Genomic DNA, 17,007 nt, shown 5'->3' with positions numbered 1-17,007 from the left:
ATAGCTGGAAAGCTACCTCTACAATATCACAATAGGTTAAGGCCGACACAGGCTACAGAAGGCCTAATTAAAATCAAATTAAAAAAAACTTTTTCCGGGATTCCCGGGAAATGGCTCGTCTTTTCCCGGGATTTGATTCATGTCATTTTCGGGAAAAATATTAAACCCTAGTTCTTAGATACTAAATTAATCCAAAAATGTCCACCCTGTTACCAAACCCTGCATGACAGGTTGGACTCTGTATTGTATAGTTGGGATTTTATTTTATTTTTTTACATATTTTGATTAGATGGTGATAATTTAAGAGTTCTTTGAACTTTTTTTTCTCACATAAGTCTCATACTTCTATAAAGGTCAATCATTGGTGAGTTTTGTGTTGTCTTTTTAGAGCAATGAGTCCAGGTGGAGCAGAGACAGCACGGCAATGTTGGGAACACCAAGATGCCCCAGACAGAGGAAGAGATGAAGACAGAAACACTGGAAAGAAGAAGAAGAAGAAGAAGAAAGGTATCCCTGAGCCCAGTGAGACGGGAAGGGGACACACACACACACACACACACACACAAAACAGTGGCCCTCCACTGAGATGACTGAACCAGCAGTGGTTTGAGTTTGAGACCGCTGCTTCAAAGACTGTTTGTACCAAAGTGGTGGATCCAGTGTGAAAATGCCACAGTAGCTAGTAATTAGTGTGTCCTTCAACTTTGGGTCAAAACTTATTAATACAACCTCTACTTGATGAAATGGTCTGGCACACACACGCATGCTCAGATGTGTCATCAAAGACAAACTCGCTTTGGTTAATTGGACACATTAATTTGGAGTTCTGGTGACAATTTTTATACTTTATTCTTTTAAAAAATACAATTCATAGAAAACAGTAAAAAAAACAAAACAGGGGAATATCACAGTGTACTCAAATACACATAAACATACACAAACACAGTACGAGGCATTTCAGAGAGTTTGGATCTTTGCATTTGTATAAATGAAGTCCAGTTTTGGTTCTTTATCCATCACAGCTTTAATATACAAACAGTCCACAGAAAGGTGGTTTTAATGGCACAGCTGTTATTTTCTATATGCAAACCTGTTTATTTCCAATAACGCCTCCATGCTGCTCATTGTGTGCTTCTTTTATTTATTATTTCATAAATTTCCATTCAGTAAATATGATATAGTCATATATCAGGATCATCATAAGTACAGTGGAAGGCTTTTCAAATATATCGCCCAGCTTTAAACGCCTCTGTTAGCAGAGCTCTGACCAAACTGTGGTTACTGCTGCTGGAGAAAGAGGGACAAAAGTTTTGGCAATCAGTTGTTCAAATTTTCTGATCTTTCTCGTGTGTGTAAGTAAGTAAACTTTGATTATTTAAGGCTTTTCAGAGACAGTCACAAAGCGCTGTACATGCTAAATGCAAAACAAAACAAAAACCGTAATAAAACACCATAATAGCTAAAAACTAATAATTCAAGTTAGGGAGCACAAGTGGCACAGCCTTGGTGCCACTGACTGAAAGCCCCCCCGCCAGTCCTTAGTGGTCTGCGGGGAACAACTAACAAATTCTAAGCCTGCGAACAAAGACAGTGAGAAGCAGTATATTTTACGAGAAGCTGGAGCCTGGCTGTTTAATGTTCTGTATGTGAAAATGAAAGTTTTAAAATGAATCCTAAAATTAAGTGGGACTCAATGTAAGGAATGTAAAATCGGAGTAATGTGCGCTTGCTTGCTGGAATGTGTTAATAATCTGGCTGCAGCGTTTTGTATTGCTTAGAGACATTAAAGAGATGATTTGTCCAAGCCAGTAAACAGGACATTACAATAATCTTAACACAAAGACACAAATACATGAATTATTTTTTCCAGATCAGCCTTGGAGACCATATGTCGTAACTTAGAGATGTTCCTTAAATGAAAGAAGCAGGACGGAGACAGAGATCTGACATGAGTCAAAGCTCAAAGAGGAATCGATTATTACACCAAGATTACGGATGCTGGACTTAGTGGTGGGACAAAAAGAGGCAAGAGCCTGACTGATTTGCAGCTATAGATCAGGAGGGGCTATCATCATAGTCTCAGTCTTATTGGCATTTAAAACAAGGTAATTACTGTAGAGCCACTCACTGATCCGGGTTAAACACTGGACTAGGGTGGACAACCTATCCAGCTACTGGGGCTTTAAAGACATATAGAGCTGAATGTCATCAGTGTATAAATGGTAAGAAATTAACTTAAAAGTTTGAATGAAGCCAGCTAAAGGGAGCATGTAAAAAGAAAAATAATGGACCCAGGACTGAACCCTGTGGGACCCCACAGTTTAGGGAGGCAATGGTGGAACTAAATTTGCTGGTCCTAACAGAGAACGTCCTATCTGATAAATACGAGGAAAACCAGTCTAGTGCTGAGCCAGAGATAGCAGCCAAAACCCTAAGCCTGTTAAATGTTATGATCCATGGTATCAAAGGCTGCACTGACAGAGCAATGACTAGTTTTCAAAGGAGCAACATGATTGAGAATGGTGTTCATTAAAAGAGTTAACAAGGAGCTCAACATTATCTCCAGGATGAGCTAAAAATTGAAAAGAGAAGAAAACTCAGATAAAATAGAATCATCAATAAAACGTCTACGCTTAAGTTTCTATTATTTAATATCTTAACACTGGTCAGAATGCAGATAGAACCTTATAATTCTAAGGGGACAGTTTTCAGGACTAGCTTGGTAACTTCACCTCCAGCCAAACATGCTGCAGCTGCTTTATGTTATTAAGCAGCAGAAACACAGGGACTGATAAACCAACTATATCTGCAGCTGGATTAGATGGGGAAAAGATTCCGGATTAAAGGAAACATTAAAAGAAACTGATTTATGGTCCCTGAAGACAACTTCACTTATGTGCAGATGGTCACAGGTAACACCATAACTAAAGACCAAGTCCAAAGTATGTCCAGCAGTGTGGGCAGACCCAGATACATGAACAAAGTTAAAAGAGTCCATAACATGTTAATTACCATCATTTAGATGGAGGGAGCCTCCGGGTCATGTGCAGCAGGGCTGGGAACAGCGTCCGTCCAGCAGAGTAAGCTGTGCAGCAAAACTGGGTTCCTGCCACATTGAGCTGCAGGTTTCCACACTTTCAGATGGCAGCCCAGGCGGTAAACACGAGGAAGCATGGGGACAAGTCCAGCCCCGAACAGTCTCATACAAATCTGCCTGCTAGTGGCCCACAAACAAAGATCCTGTATATTCTTATCCTTCTCTCCAACACTGACAAAGCTGCACAAGAAAACCAGCTTTATCCTGAGGAGCTGTCAATGAGTCCACAAACAGATGGATCAGCTCTCTTTTCAGGCCTCTCACTTCTCCTTTTGTCCTGCACTTTGCTCCCTTTGCTTTTTCAGTTTGCTCAGATCTGCACTCTGTGCTGAGAAATCTCAGGCTTTCAGCTGACAGCTCTTTGGGCTTTTTTTTATGCTTGAATGAGTCATACGTCAGAGTGAAGTGGCTTAAACAAAAAACATTCCTCTGAAAGTGGTCAGAAGGAGTGGACTGAAAATGAGTGAAAAAGCAGCCAATGTCCAAAGAAGGACTCCAGAAAGCTGCACAACTGTCACTGAAGACCACTTAAGAATTAAAAGATGGTAATGAAGATTTCTTGTTCCATCTAATCCAGCTGCAGATGTGGTTGGTTTATCAGTCCCTGTGTTTCTGCTGCTTAATAACATAAAGCAGCTGCAGCATGTTTGGCTGGAGGTGACATCACCCTGAAAACACTGACACACAGATGCTCCACTGCCTCGTATTACATTATAATAACAGTTTACTGTGTGCAGGTGGTATTTATCACTCAGCCCATCAGTAACCTGAGTAAATATATTTAATCTAAAACACCAATGACATTTCATTTTTGTCCACACAGTTCAGATTGTATTGCTATATTTATTTATTATTTATTGCTATATTCCCATCCAATTTGGTCCCATCTTTACATGACAGGTCAGCTGCCTTCTCTCCTCCACCTGTCCCTCCTCTCCTCTTTCCCTTACCTTCCCACAGTGAGGAACGTCCTCCATGATGGAGGAGCTGCTGGAAAGTGCTCAGAGTTTCCTCCAGAGTGAGACCTCTGTCATAGCTCAGAGGATCTACGGCAGCAGAGAACTTCATGGACACTAAAAGGCTCAAACACACAACAACAACATCACACTGACTCCACTCTGACATCACTGATCAATAATCAAAGAACAGATCAAACTGATTGGAGTTGGATGAATGGAGCTTCTTCTGTTTGATCCTGGACCTGAGCTCTCCCTGCAGAGGAGACACAAGACAGTCAGAGACATACACACACACACACACACACACACACACACACACACACACACACACACACACACACACACACACACACACACATGCATGCACACACACACACACACACCAGAAACCAAGGAAACAAACAAACCTTTAACTGTAAGAACAACTGTTTTGTATCTGTAGGCCAACCAGATGTTTTCCTCACTGCTGCTGACTTTACAGCTGTATTCTCCACTGTCTCCCTCTTTGGGCTGATCCAGGGTCAGTCTGAGGTCTCCAGTTGTCAGAGGGTCTTCATTCATCTTCGTTCGGTTCGTGTAATCTTGGTGCTGTTCTTCATGCTCTTCAGGACCTTCCTGATACACGTGGACCTTCTTTGATGGTTTGGGGTCTTTACGCCACCACTCCACTTTAGTGCCTTCAGGCAGGTTTTCTGTGGTTTGAAAGGGCAGCTGAACAGACTCCGCCCCCTCCTCCACCTCCACCTGACAGACTGAGAAGACAACAAACACAACATGAGCTGTACAGACAGCAGCAGGTTTGTAGGATTGTAAAGAAATTCTATTTTAACAACAAATCGCAGCAGACAGTCATCTCAATATGCTTTACACTGTAGACTCTACATTAATACAGAGAAACCCAGCAGTCAAAATGACCCCCTATGAGCAGCACTTGGTGACAGTGGGAAGGAAAAACTCCCTTTTAACAAAACCAGGCTCAGGAAGGGGCAGTCATCTGGTTGGGGGTGAATAAAAAGAAACCCTCAGTGCATCATGGGAACCCCTCAGCAGCCTAGGCCTATAGCAGCATAACTACGAGGTGGTTCAGGGTCACCTGATCCAGCCCTAACTATAAGCTTGATTAAAAAGGAAAGTTTTAAGCCTAATCTTAAAAACAGAGAGGGTGTCTGTCTCCTGAATCCAAGCTGGGAGCTGGTTCCACAGAAGAGGGGCCTGAAAGCTGAAGGCTCTGCCTCCCATTCTACTCTTAAGTATCTGAGGAACCACAAGTAAGCCAGCAGTCTGAGAGTGAAGTGCTCTGTTGGGGTGATATGGGACTATGAGGTCTTTGAGATAAGATGGGGCCTGATTATTGAAGACCTTGTAGGTGAGGAGAAGGATTTTAAATTTTAAACTTTTCTTTTGCTTTCATTTCCAAACCCAGCTGTGGTGATGCATGGCCCTAATTCTTAGCAGAACTGAGACAGGATGTTTTTGCTGTGTGTGTGTCTGTGTGTTGGTGCTGCATGTATTTACAGCACTGACCTTTGACCTTCAGCTCCACTTGTTTCTTCAGCAGGATGTTTCCCTCCCTGCTGTAGACGGTGCAGGTGTAGGTGCCATCATCGTTGTCTGTGGGGTATTTCAGGGTCAGACAGTCGTCATCAATCTCTGTTCGGTCGCTGTAATGTTTGTCCTGTTGTCCAGCTTGGTCAGCAGCATCTGGATATATGTGGACCATCCTATGTACATTGGTCCACTCCATTTTAGCTCCTTCAGGCAGACTAATGGTGGTTGTGAAGGGCAGCTTGATAGACTCCGCCCCTGACTCCACCTCCACCTGGGGGACTGAGAGGACAACATAGCACAACATGACTGATATGATAATATTTGCAGGGAAACATGTTTGATTCCTTCCAGTCTGAAATATGTTCTGTTGCTCCACTGAACAGTGACCACAAGCTAGTTCTGCTGAAACCACAGAGTGTTTCTCTCAGTAACAGCGTGACACCCTCCATCAGACAAGTTGTTAGGAGGTGCACAGATGAGGCTCTGCAGAACTGCTTAGTCTACAGACTAGACCAGACCAGACCATCTTACCAGCCAGGACAGTAAGCTGCTTTGAGGACAATAAACCTTGAATCACCAGTGACCTGAGAGAACTGCTTAGTAACATGAAGAAAGCCTTCAGGGAGGAGGGGAGGAGGCTGCAGCATGACCTGAGACTGAGGAAATGTGAGGATTCCTACAGAAGGAAGCTGGACACCAAACTCAGGCAGAACACACTGTGTGCACTGCAGTGAAGAACATCACCGGGTTTAAGGTGGAAGTCCGCAGAAAGAAAACAAGCTGAATAAATTCTTTGTTTTACTTCCTCCTCCCCACTTCTCCCCCTTTTCACCCCCAAGTGAATTCTGTGGATCGGCCCCCTCCACATCTGAGAAACACCCCCTGTGACTTCTGGAGCCTATCCCAGCTGCCATAGAGGTGAGAGGTGAGGTACACCTTGGACAAGCACCAAATATGGTTTGTTGTAAAGGTCTGACTGTGCTGAGTCCATCAGTATCTGATGTGTGGCTGCATCAGGTATAGTCATAGTTTTACATTAAAAAGTGTACGACATGGTCCAAGTAAAATACACTGGTGTGTGAAACACACTGACTCAGCTGATGCAGATTTTCAGTTCCTGTTGTCATCAGTATAAAGAAGCCAGTAAACCTTCAGGGATATGGACCTGTCCAGTTAGGGAGCGTAAACATTCACCTGCTTTGGTGATAAATGAAGTAGCAAGAGGTGCACTGGACAGGCAAAACCAAGACAGCCTCTAACAGGGAGGGTTTTGGAGGCAGTGCTCTCTAGATGGTCCATTCAGGTTGTGCAGCTCCTCCAGGGTGGCACATCCACGCATATTTCTCAAGAGAGTGGAGGACATACCAGTGTCTGCTCTTTTGTGAAGGAGAAACAGGAGGAAAGGTCGGACCTTGTGTTTGTGCAGTGGGCTCTGCCTGGTGTGAGATAACACCCAGCCACATGTGGCCAATGTGTGCAGGCAGTTCCTGGGTGATGAAGACAGAGATGCTGCTGACTGGAACTCATATCCTCCAGACCAGAATCAATCCAGTACCTCTGGGATGTTACGCATCAGTGTGTCCAAAGCAACCACACAGCACCACCGACTGTCCAGGAGCTCTCTGATCCTTGTTCCAGGAAAGGGAGGAGATCCCCTGAACACCATCACTTGTGTCATCAGCAGCATGCCCAGATGTTATCAGGAGTGCATACGAGCATACTGGGGCCAGGCACATTACCAAGCCACACTGTGACACCAACTGGGTCACCTCGAGATTTCAGTGTTTACTTGTTATTTTTATTTTAAAAACAAACTAATGAATCTGGCCTGGACAAAAATGATGGACCCTTAACCTGTCCACAGGTGTTCTGGCCCACCCCTCCTGATCAAACTGCTTCAGCTGTCTCAGGTCTGCAGGTTCATTCTCCAGACTGCAGGTTTCAGCTGCTTCCACAGATGCTCAGCAGCACTCAGCACTCAGGGCTTCAGAACAGTTTAATGTTTCGTTCTGAGTCATTCCTGTTTTCAGCTGCGTTTGTTGGAGGATCGATGACCTGAGACTGACACAAAGCTTTCTGACACTGGGCAGCACATTTCACTCCAGAGTTCCTGACGCTGAAGTTTGTTGTAGAGTTTAGTGGATTTGGGAGTTCATGTTTTTCTTTGTTTCTCCCTGTTGATGTTCATGTGAGTCCTTAATATTACACACATTAGCACATAGTGCTGCTGTCTGTGAACAGTTGGTTGTTGAATAAAATTTTTAAACTGTATCTTTTTTATTACACAATAGTCACTCTTACACCTGACAAAGTATGAAAAACTAAACTAAACAAAAACTAAGCAAGAAATAAAAATAAAAAAAATAATAAAAACCACTCTGAAATCTAATTGTAAAATTAAAAACTATTATAACACTGATCAATATCTTGCCCTGTGACACATCAGCATTGTGACTGGGTGAGTCAGGGATCAAACCGCTGACCTCCTGATTGGTAGATGTACTGCTCCACTTCCTGTGGCACAGCTGAAATGCTCTGCTTTTCTTTACAAATATCTAGTTTACAAATAATGGTGTTATTGAAGACTAAGGTGACTAATGGTTAGAAAACCTTCATCTAAGTATCTCTATATACAGAGGACTGACCTTTGACATTCAGCGCCACTTGCTTCCTCATCAGGATGTTTCCCCCCCTCCCACTGTAAACGGTGCAGGTGTAGGTGTCTCTGTCTGTGTTTACGGGGTGTTTCAGGGTCAGACTGAGGTCACCAGTTCTCAGCAGGCCATTATTCACTGCTGTTCGGTCTTTATATGACTGGTCCTGCTCCTCAGGCTGATCATGGTAGTTCTGAGACACATGGACTGTCCTGTATGAATTATTCTTCCACTCCACTTTGGCATCTTCAGGCAGAAGAACTGTGGATTTGAAGGGTAGCTGGAAGGACTCCACCCCTGAATCCACCTTCACCGGTAAGACTGAGAAGACAACAAAGCACAACATGAGCTGTACAGACATCAGCAGCACTCAGCACATTTTCTTTGACTGGATAAAGTGAAATATTTGCAGTGAAAATATATACTATATTTACTCGTCTGCCTTCACACACAGGAACCTGAGTAACATCTATTCTTAATCCAGGGGGTTTAATATGATGTGGGCCCACGCTTTGCTGCTGTAACAGCTTCAGCTCTTCTGGGAAGTCTTTCCACAGGTTTAGGAGTGTTTATGGGAATTTCTGACCATTCTTCCAGAAGCACATCTGTGAGGTCAGACACTGATGTTGGAGAGAAGGCCTGGCTCACAGGCTCTGCTCTGATTCATCAGGCTGAGATCAGGACTCTGTGCAGGCCAGTCAAGTTCTTCCACACCAAACTGGCTCATCCATGTCTTTATGGAGCTGCTTTGTGCTCTGGCGTGCAGTCATGTTGGAACAGGAAGGGGCCATCCCCAAACCGTTCCCACAGAGTTGGGAGCATCAAATCATCCAAAGCATCTTGGTATGCTGAAGCATTAAGAGCTCCTTTCACTGGAACTAAGGCTTCTTTTCCATTAGTACCTAGTCAACGTGGGTCGACACCTGGGTTATTATAGTTAATGAAAACAAATGCAATAATGAAAATTGAAATTGAAAAAACATTGTTGTTAACTGAAATAAATAAAAACTATGATTAAAAGGAAAAAACAATAACTAACTAAAACTAACTGAAATTAGAGATAAACTGATTTTCATTTTCTTGTTTGTCATTTTTTTAAAGCCTTGTAGCTCTCCGAGTTTAAGCTGGGAGCGCCACTGGGCAGCTGTGTGCGTGCTGGTCCTCCAAGTAATGGCAGCGGTCTGCAGAGGAAGCGGCAGAGTCCCATATGGAGTTTTTTTGAGTATGATAGCACAGACAGAATCGAGAGTCTTGTTGTGGATGAAGAAAAATGTGTGGAACACGTCTCAGTCAGGAAAAACCACCAACATCAAAGTCCACCTGAGAAGCGCACAGCGGCTACAGAAACCGCTCTGATCCTACGAGATAACCTGATGTTCACCTCTGGAGAAACGTGACTACTCGTCGGGTCCACTCAGCCCGCAACATTGTGATTAACCTGTTCAGTCCTTGTGCATTTCTGGCTGCTTTATAAAGTCAGAGAATAACAATCAGGAATAATAATCAAAGCATCAATATAAGGACTCACAAATGTCAGCAAATTCCTGGAGGGAGACTGCTGAAACTATCAGAATGGTCGTGAGGGAATGAAGGAAGTGAACAAACAGGGACAAATATGTTTGCAGCCAAAAAACTGAGCACAAAGAGCGAGGACCAAAAAAAGTCCCAGCCGGCACCGCATATAAAACACCAGCACGCAACCACAAGGTAATTAACACACAATCCAGCTACACAAGCAGAAATGTGGACATGAGGTCGGACACTTTGTAGGTTGTGTACAGAGGCCGAAAAGACCCTACAAGTCTAATTAGAGCATCTAACCAAGCTAGCTCCAAAAAGCCTGGAAAAGATTGTGCACATGGGAAGTTCATTCTTTGGTCAGATGAGATAAAACTTTAGCTGTTTGGCCACAGAGACGCTGCTCATGTTTGGAGAAACAACACCCTCCCCACAGTGGAGGTGGAGTCAGAGTCTGTTGGATAAAACCTGCCAGGTTAGGGTCACAGAGTCTGTTACCATGGTAACTGACTCAGAGTTGGAGTTAGCTCTTTCTGGAACCGAAAACCTGAGTTTCCTCATTTTCCTGGAACAGGACCCTGGTGAAGAGCGACCTCCAGAAGACCAAAGTGAAGGTTACTGACTGGCTTGCAAATACTGAATCTCACTGGAAACCTGTGGAGTGACCTGAAGACCAAGAAGACCATCAGATCTGGAGGAGCTGGAGAGAATTCCTGAAGAAGAATGAGCTGGGATTGCTCAGGTGTGGAGTGGAAAACTACAGCAAAGGACTGCAGGCTGTTATCCAACAAAACTGATACACAACTGAAAATTAGCAACAGGGTAGCTAATTATTCCAAACCTGCAAAGTAAAAAATGTAAACATCCAAAACTAAACTAGGATTTTGGAAACATCCATCCATCCATCCATCCATCCATTTTCTTCCGCTTATCCGGGGCCGGGTCGCGGGGGCAGAAGCCTAAGCAGAGAAGCCCAGGCTTCCCTCTCCCAAGCCACTTCCTCCAGCTCATCTGGAGGGACCCCAAGGCGTTCCCAGGCCAGCCGAGATATATAATCTCTCCAGCGTGTCCTGGGTCTACCACGGGGCCTCTTCCCGGTGGGACATGCCCGGAACACCTCACCCAGGAGGCGGCCAGGAGGCATCCTAATCAGATACCCAAGCCACCTCAACTGGCTCCTTTCGATGTGGAGGAGCAGCGGCTCTACTCTGAGCCCCTCCTGGATGGCCGCACTCCTCACCTTATCTCTAAGGGAGAGGCCAGCCACCCTTCGAAGGAAACTCATTTCTGCCGCTTGTATTCGCGATCTTATTCTTTCGGTCACTACCCAAAGCTCGTGACCATAGGTGAGGGTAGGAATGTAGATCGACCGGTAAATCGAGAGCTTCGCTTTTACGCTAAGCTCCCTCTTCACCACGACTGACCGGTGCAGCGTCCGCATCACTGCAGAAGCAGCCCCGATCCGCCTGTCGATCTCCCGTTCCCTTCTCCCATCACTCGTGAACAAGACCCCGAGATACTTAAACTCCTCCACTTGAGGCATGAACTCGTTCCTGAGCCGGAGATGGCACTCCACCCTTTTCCGGCTGAGGACCATGGCCTCAGACTTAGAGGTGCTGATTCTCATGCCAGCCGCTTCACACTCGGCTGCGAACCGTACCACTGCGAGCTGGAGGCCCCCCCTGATGAAGCCAACAGAACCGCATCATCTGCAAAAAGCAGAGATGAGACTCTGCCTTCCGCCACCTGGCTACGCCTAGAAATTCTGTCCATAAAAATTATGAACAGAATCGGTGACAAAGGGCAGCCCTGATGGAGTCCAACACCCACAGGAAACGAATCCGATTTATTACCGGCTATACAGACCAAGCTCTCACTGTGGTTGTACAAGGACTGAATGGCCCGCAACAATGGGCCAGACACCCCATACTCCCGCAGAACCTCCCAAAGAACACCCCGAGGGACACGGTCGAATGCCTTCTCCAAGTCCACAAAGCACATGTAGACTGGTTGGGCAAACTCCCACGCACACTCGAATATCCTTGAGAGGATAAAGAGCTGGTCCAGCGTTCCACGACCAGGACGAAAACCGCATTGTTCCTCCTGAATCCGAGGTTCGACTAACGGACGCACCCTCCTTTCCAACACCCTGGCATAGACCTTACCGGGGAGGCTGAGTAGTGTGACCCCTGAAAGTGGAGCACCACCCTCCGGTCTCCCTCTTAAAGATGGGGACCACACACGGTCTGCCAATCCAATGGCACTGCCCCAGATCTCCACGCGATGTTGCAGAGGCGTGTCAACCAAGACAGCCCTTCAACATCCAGAGCCTTCAGGAACTCAGGGCGAATCTCGTCCACCCCAGGGGCTCTGCCACCAAGGAGTTGTTTAACTACCTCAAGTGACCTCACCCCCAGTGATGGTCAAGTCATCCCCCTCATCCCCAGACTCTGTTCCACTACAGAAGGCATGTCAGTGGGATTCAGAAGGTCCTCGAAGTATTCCTTCCACCGTCCGACTATAGCCTCAGTTGAAGTCAGCAGCACCCCCCCCCCCCCACCCCCCCCCCCCCCCCCCCCCCCCCCCCCCCCCCCCCCCCCCCCCCCCCAGACCCCCCCCCCCCCCCCCCCCCCCCCCCCCCCCCCCCGCACTATAAACAGTGTGAGTGAAGCACTGCTTTCCCCTCCTGAGTCGCCTGACGGTTTGCCAGAATCGCTTCGATGCCGTCCGAAAGTCTTTTTCCATAGCCTCACCGAACTCCTCCCACACCCGAGTTTTTGCTTTGGCCACTACCCGAGCTGCATTCCGCTTGGCCTGTCGATACCTGTCAGCTGCCTCCGGAGTCCCACAGGCTAACCAAGCACGATAGGACTCTTTCTTCAGCTTGATGGCTCCCTTCACCTCCGGTGACCACCATGTGGTTCGGGGGTTACCACCACGACAGGCACCAACCACCTTGCAGCCACAGCTCTGAGCAGCAAGCCTCAACAATGGAGGTGCGGAACATGGTCCATTCGGACTCAATGTCCTCAGCCTCCCTCGGAATGCTGTCGAAGTTCTGCCGGAGGTGGGAGTTGAAGATCTCCCGGACTGGGGCTTCTGCCAGGCGTTCCCAGCGCACCCTCACAATACGTTTAGGTGTGCCAGGTCTGTCCAGCATCTTCCCCCGCCACCTGATCCAACTCACCACCAGGTGGTGATCAGTTGACAGCTCAGCTCCTCTCTTCACCCGAGTGTCCAGAACATACGGCCGCAGATCTGATGATACGATTACAAAATCGATCATCGACCTGCGACCTAGGGTGTCCTGGTGCCATGTGCACTTATGGACATCCTTATGTTCAAACACGGTGCTTGTTATGGACAAACTGTGGTTTGCACAGAAGTCCAATAACAAAACACCATTCGGGTTCAGATCGGGCAGGCCGTTCCTCCCAATCACGCCCCTCCAGGTCTCACTGTCATTGCCCACGTGAGCATTGAAGTCTCCCAGCAAGACTATGGAGTCACCAGATGGAGCACTCTCCAGCACCCCGCCCAGCAACTCCAAAAAGGGTGGGTACCCTGAACTGTCATTCGGCACATAAGCGCAAACAACAGTCAGGACCCGTTCCCCAGCCCGAAGGCGCAGGGAAACTACCCTCTCGTCCACCGGTGAAAACTCCGACGTACAGGCAGCAAGCCGGGGGATACAAGAATACCCACCCCAGCTCGCCGCCTCTCACCGAGGGCAACTCCAGACTGGAACAGAGTCCAGCCCTTCTCCAGGAGACTGGTTCCAGAGCCCAGGCCATGCGTTGAGGTGAGCCCAACTATATCTAGCTGGTATCTCTCAACCTCACGCACCAGCTCAGGCTCCTTCCCCACCAGAGAGGTGACATTCCATGTCCCAATAGCCAGTTTCGATAGCCGGGGATCAGTCCGCCAGGGCCTCCGCCCTCGGCCACCGCCCGACACACACTGCACCCGACCCCTACAACACCTCCTGCGGGTGGTGGGCCTGCAGGAGGGCGGGCCCATGTAACCTCTTCGGGCACCACGGGCTAATGCCTGGCCACCAGACGCTCTCCCTCGAGCTCCCTCCCCAGGCCTGGCTCCAGGGTGGGGCCCCGGTAACCCTATCCCGGGCAGGGTAAACTGTTCCCTTGTTTTTTCACTCATAAGGGTCTTCTGAATTTTGGAAACACTGTTAAAAATTGCTTGTTTTGTTTAACTGCATTGGGAAACATTTTTCATATTTAAAGGGGGGGGTGACTCTGTCCTCATATGTGTAGCACTGACCTCTGACATGGAGCAAAACCTGTTTCTTCATCAGGATCTTTCCATCCTTGTTGTAGACGGTGCAGGTGTAGACGTTTCTGTCCCAGGATGAGGGGTGTTTCAGGGTCAGACTGAAGTCTCCAGGTTTCAGCAGTTTTCTCTTCATCTTCGTTCGTCCTTTGTATTCCTGGTCCTGTTCTTCAGGCTGGTCAGAGCCGCTCTGATACACGTGGACTTTCCTGTTCTTTCTGTCCTTCCACTCCACTTTAGCATCTTTCAGCAGGCGAACTCTGGTCTTGCAGGGCAGCTGGACAGACTCCACCCCTGAGTCCACCTCCACCTTGTAAACTGAGAAGACAACAAATCACAACATGATGACATCAGCAGCAGGTCTGATGGTCACATGACCTCCCTGTCCCCTCCTCCTAGTCTCAGATTGTGTGTCAGTTTGTTCCTGATGTGTTCCTGACTCGTTCTTTGGTAACTAGTCACAGCATCCTGTAAAGAGCTGCAGACATGTTGGATGAAGAGCAGAAGAACAGACACACTGAGCCTCCACAGTTGGCCACGTCTCACACACATCAGCACAGAAACCATGAAGATCTCATGTGTCTCCTCTGAACATCTGAAGCTCTCCACCACATGACTGAGCACAACTCAAGGAGGAACATTTACTGAAGCTGCTGCAACACTTCCTGTCAGCACATGTTTCCATGGCAGCCTGCTGTTTACCACTACAGAAGAAGAACAGGGCCAATTCCAGGAAGCAGGTTCAACAAACTCTGGGTTTATTTAATAAAACTGTATTTTAATGGAGAATTTCATTATTTCTGCTGTTACTGGATAAAAAAAGAGATTTACAGAAAAACTGCTTTAATGTTTCCAGTTTAACCATTTTAATCTGATCTGAGATCAGCTTCACTGATAGATGACGGCTCTCTGACAGCCACAGCAGAGATGTTTCACTGAGTTACTGTTAAAGGTCAAAGGTCAGTCACAGTTTCATGTTATAATGAATGTCTCAGCTTTATAGGTTTTAAATATTTCAGTCCAGTTTGGGAGGATGAGAAATTTTAATTAAAGAATGCAGATCGTGTCAGGAAAATGAATCCATTTTGAACGGATCCAGACTGGATGAGCTGGAAAATGACTGGAGTCTGAACTGGATCTGGACCTTATCCGATCTGAATCCCTGATCCTGATCCGTTTGGATCCTCCTGCTGTGCAGGTGGGCTCGGACACGGTTTGCTGATCCGTTATAGAGCCGATGATCAATGATTTAGGTGATTTTCAGTGAAAATATGCGGAGATTCATACTCTGAATTTCAGACTGCAGATCTTTCAAAATGTTGATTTCAGTCACTTTAAATCCATTTAGTTCAGTTTGAAGTCTTCAAATCATTTCAGCCTCATCTTCACTCAAACATTCTCATCATCTCCAGTATCCAGACATTTTTTCATCAGTAAGTTTTTCCAACACGACCAATCATTAATCATTGATCATTGATCAGTGTGTTCTGTGTCAGCAGCTTCATCCAGATCAGTGTGATGTAACAGTGATGCTACAGTAACTACAGTAAATGTTTCAGAGGAACTGACTGACAGTCTGACAGCTGCAGCTGCCTCATTATAAATGCGTGACATCATCGCTGTCTCCGTCCTTACGACGACTGTAAAAGCTTCATGTTACAAAATAACAAACTAACGTCTAACTGGGATTTCAGAGCTTGTAGAAACACAAACGTCTGCAGATGAATTTGCTCCTCTGACGCTCTGACAGCCACTTTATGAAGGAGGAAATGAATGGGAGTGTCAGACAGGTGGTTCAGGTGCAGCAGGAGGGGCGGAGTCAGAGAGACACTCAGAGGTTGTTGGATAAATCCTGCCAGGTTAGGGTCACAGAGTCTGTTACCATGGTGACTGACTCAGAGTTGGAGTCTGTTACCGTGGTAACTGACTCAGAGTTGGAGTTAGCTCTTTCTGGAACTGAAAACCAGAGTTTCTTCATTTTAGGGTCAACAAACCAGAGTTGGAGCTAAACCTGCTTCCTGGAAGAGGGCCCTGGGAGCTCTGTTCTGAACAATAGACACAGTGACCCCTCCCCCATAAGAGTAGTGTAGTAGGAGAGACTCACCTGACATGAAATACTGACGAAAATTAAATAAAAGACCTCCAAAAACCACAAGAAAAAGAACCAGGAGAACCAGGAGAGCTATGGCCCAGGATGGAAATTGTTCTGTGGAGACACATAAAAAACATGACTTTGACCCACCTCTATAGCACTGACCTCTGACCTGTAATCACCACACTGACCTTTGACCTGCAGCACTACTTTCTGTCTCAGGATGTCTTTGTCCCTGTAGATGGTGCAGATGTATCCTCCTGTGTCTCTCTGTGTGGGCTGTTTCAGGGTCAGACTGAGGTCTCCAGTTCTCAGCAGGTCGTTCATCTTTGTGCGTTCGAAGTAATGGCAGTGCTGATTTTCAGGGTTGTTACTGCTGTTTGAATACACATGGACCACCATGAGTTCTGGGTCATAGCGAGTCCACACCACCCTGGTGTCCTCGGGCAGGTCAGGTGGTGTTTTGCAGGGCAGGATGACAGACTCTGAGCCTTCCTCCACCTTCACCTTCACCTGCTGGTCTGAGAGGACAATAAACCACAATATGAGCTGTAGAAGCAGCAGCAGTCACACTGATGGGAACTGGAGCAGTGACACACACTCAGGTCTGAGTATCTACATACTAAATGTATTCACTGCAGGAAGGAATAAACAAGTTCCCATCTGAGAGAAACCATCATGCTGAAGGACTACAAAAAATGATCAGATGAAGGATGCTCAGCACCCTCTGAACTGATGGGATAACACTGTAGGCACACAACCTGTGGTGGACATCCAGCAACAAGTGGCTAACCCAGCACTGGCAACAGGGTCGTTCATTAGGTCCAGAAAAGGCATGAGATCCTCACA

General features: G+C 46.6%; 1 protein-coding gene across 1 annotated transcript; it reads right to left on the bottom strand.

Annotated features, from left to right (window-relative positions):
- Nucleotides 1-901: 901 nt before the first annotated feature.
- LOC115775770 (uncharacterized) lies at nucleotides 902-16,993 on the bottom strand. Its single transcript, XM_030723302.1, has 8 exons — nucleotides 16,920-16,993; nucleotides 16,350-16,679; nucleotides 16,171-16,272; nucleotides 14,058-14,384; nucleotides 8,250-8,579; nucleotides 5,581-5,883; nucleotides 4,464-4,808; nucleotides 902-4,309 (listed from the first exon to the last, which is right to left on the bottom strand). Exons 1-8 carry the CDS (start codon nucleotides 16,975-16,977, stop codon nucleotides 4,248-4,250), a joined length of 1,857 nt encoding a protein of 618 aa, XP_030579162.1. The 5' UTR covers nucleotides 16,978-16,993; the 3' UTR covers nucleotides 902-4,247.
- Between the last annotated feature and the right edge of the window lie 14 nt (nucleotides 16,994-17,007).

The sequence above is a fragment of the Archocentrus centrarchus genome, unplaced genomic scaffold, assembly GCF_007364275.1.
Source record: "Archocentrus centrarchus isolate MPI-CPG fArcCen1 unplaced genomic scaffold, fArcCen1 scaffold_24_ctg1, whole genome shotgun sequence".
Lineage (NCBI taxonomy): Eukaryota > Metazoa > Chordata > Actinopteri > Cichliformes > Cichlidae > Archocentrus > Archocentrus centrarchus.
The sequence above is the reverse complement of the archived record's forward strand: the minus strand, read 5'-3'. Positions and strand labels throughout refer to the sequence as shown.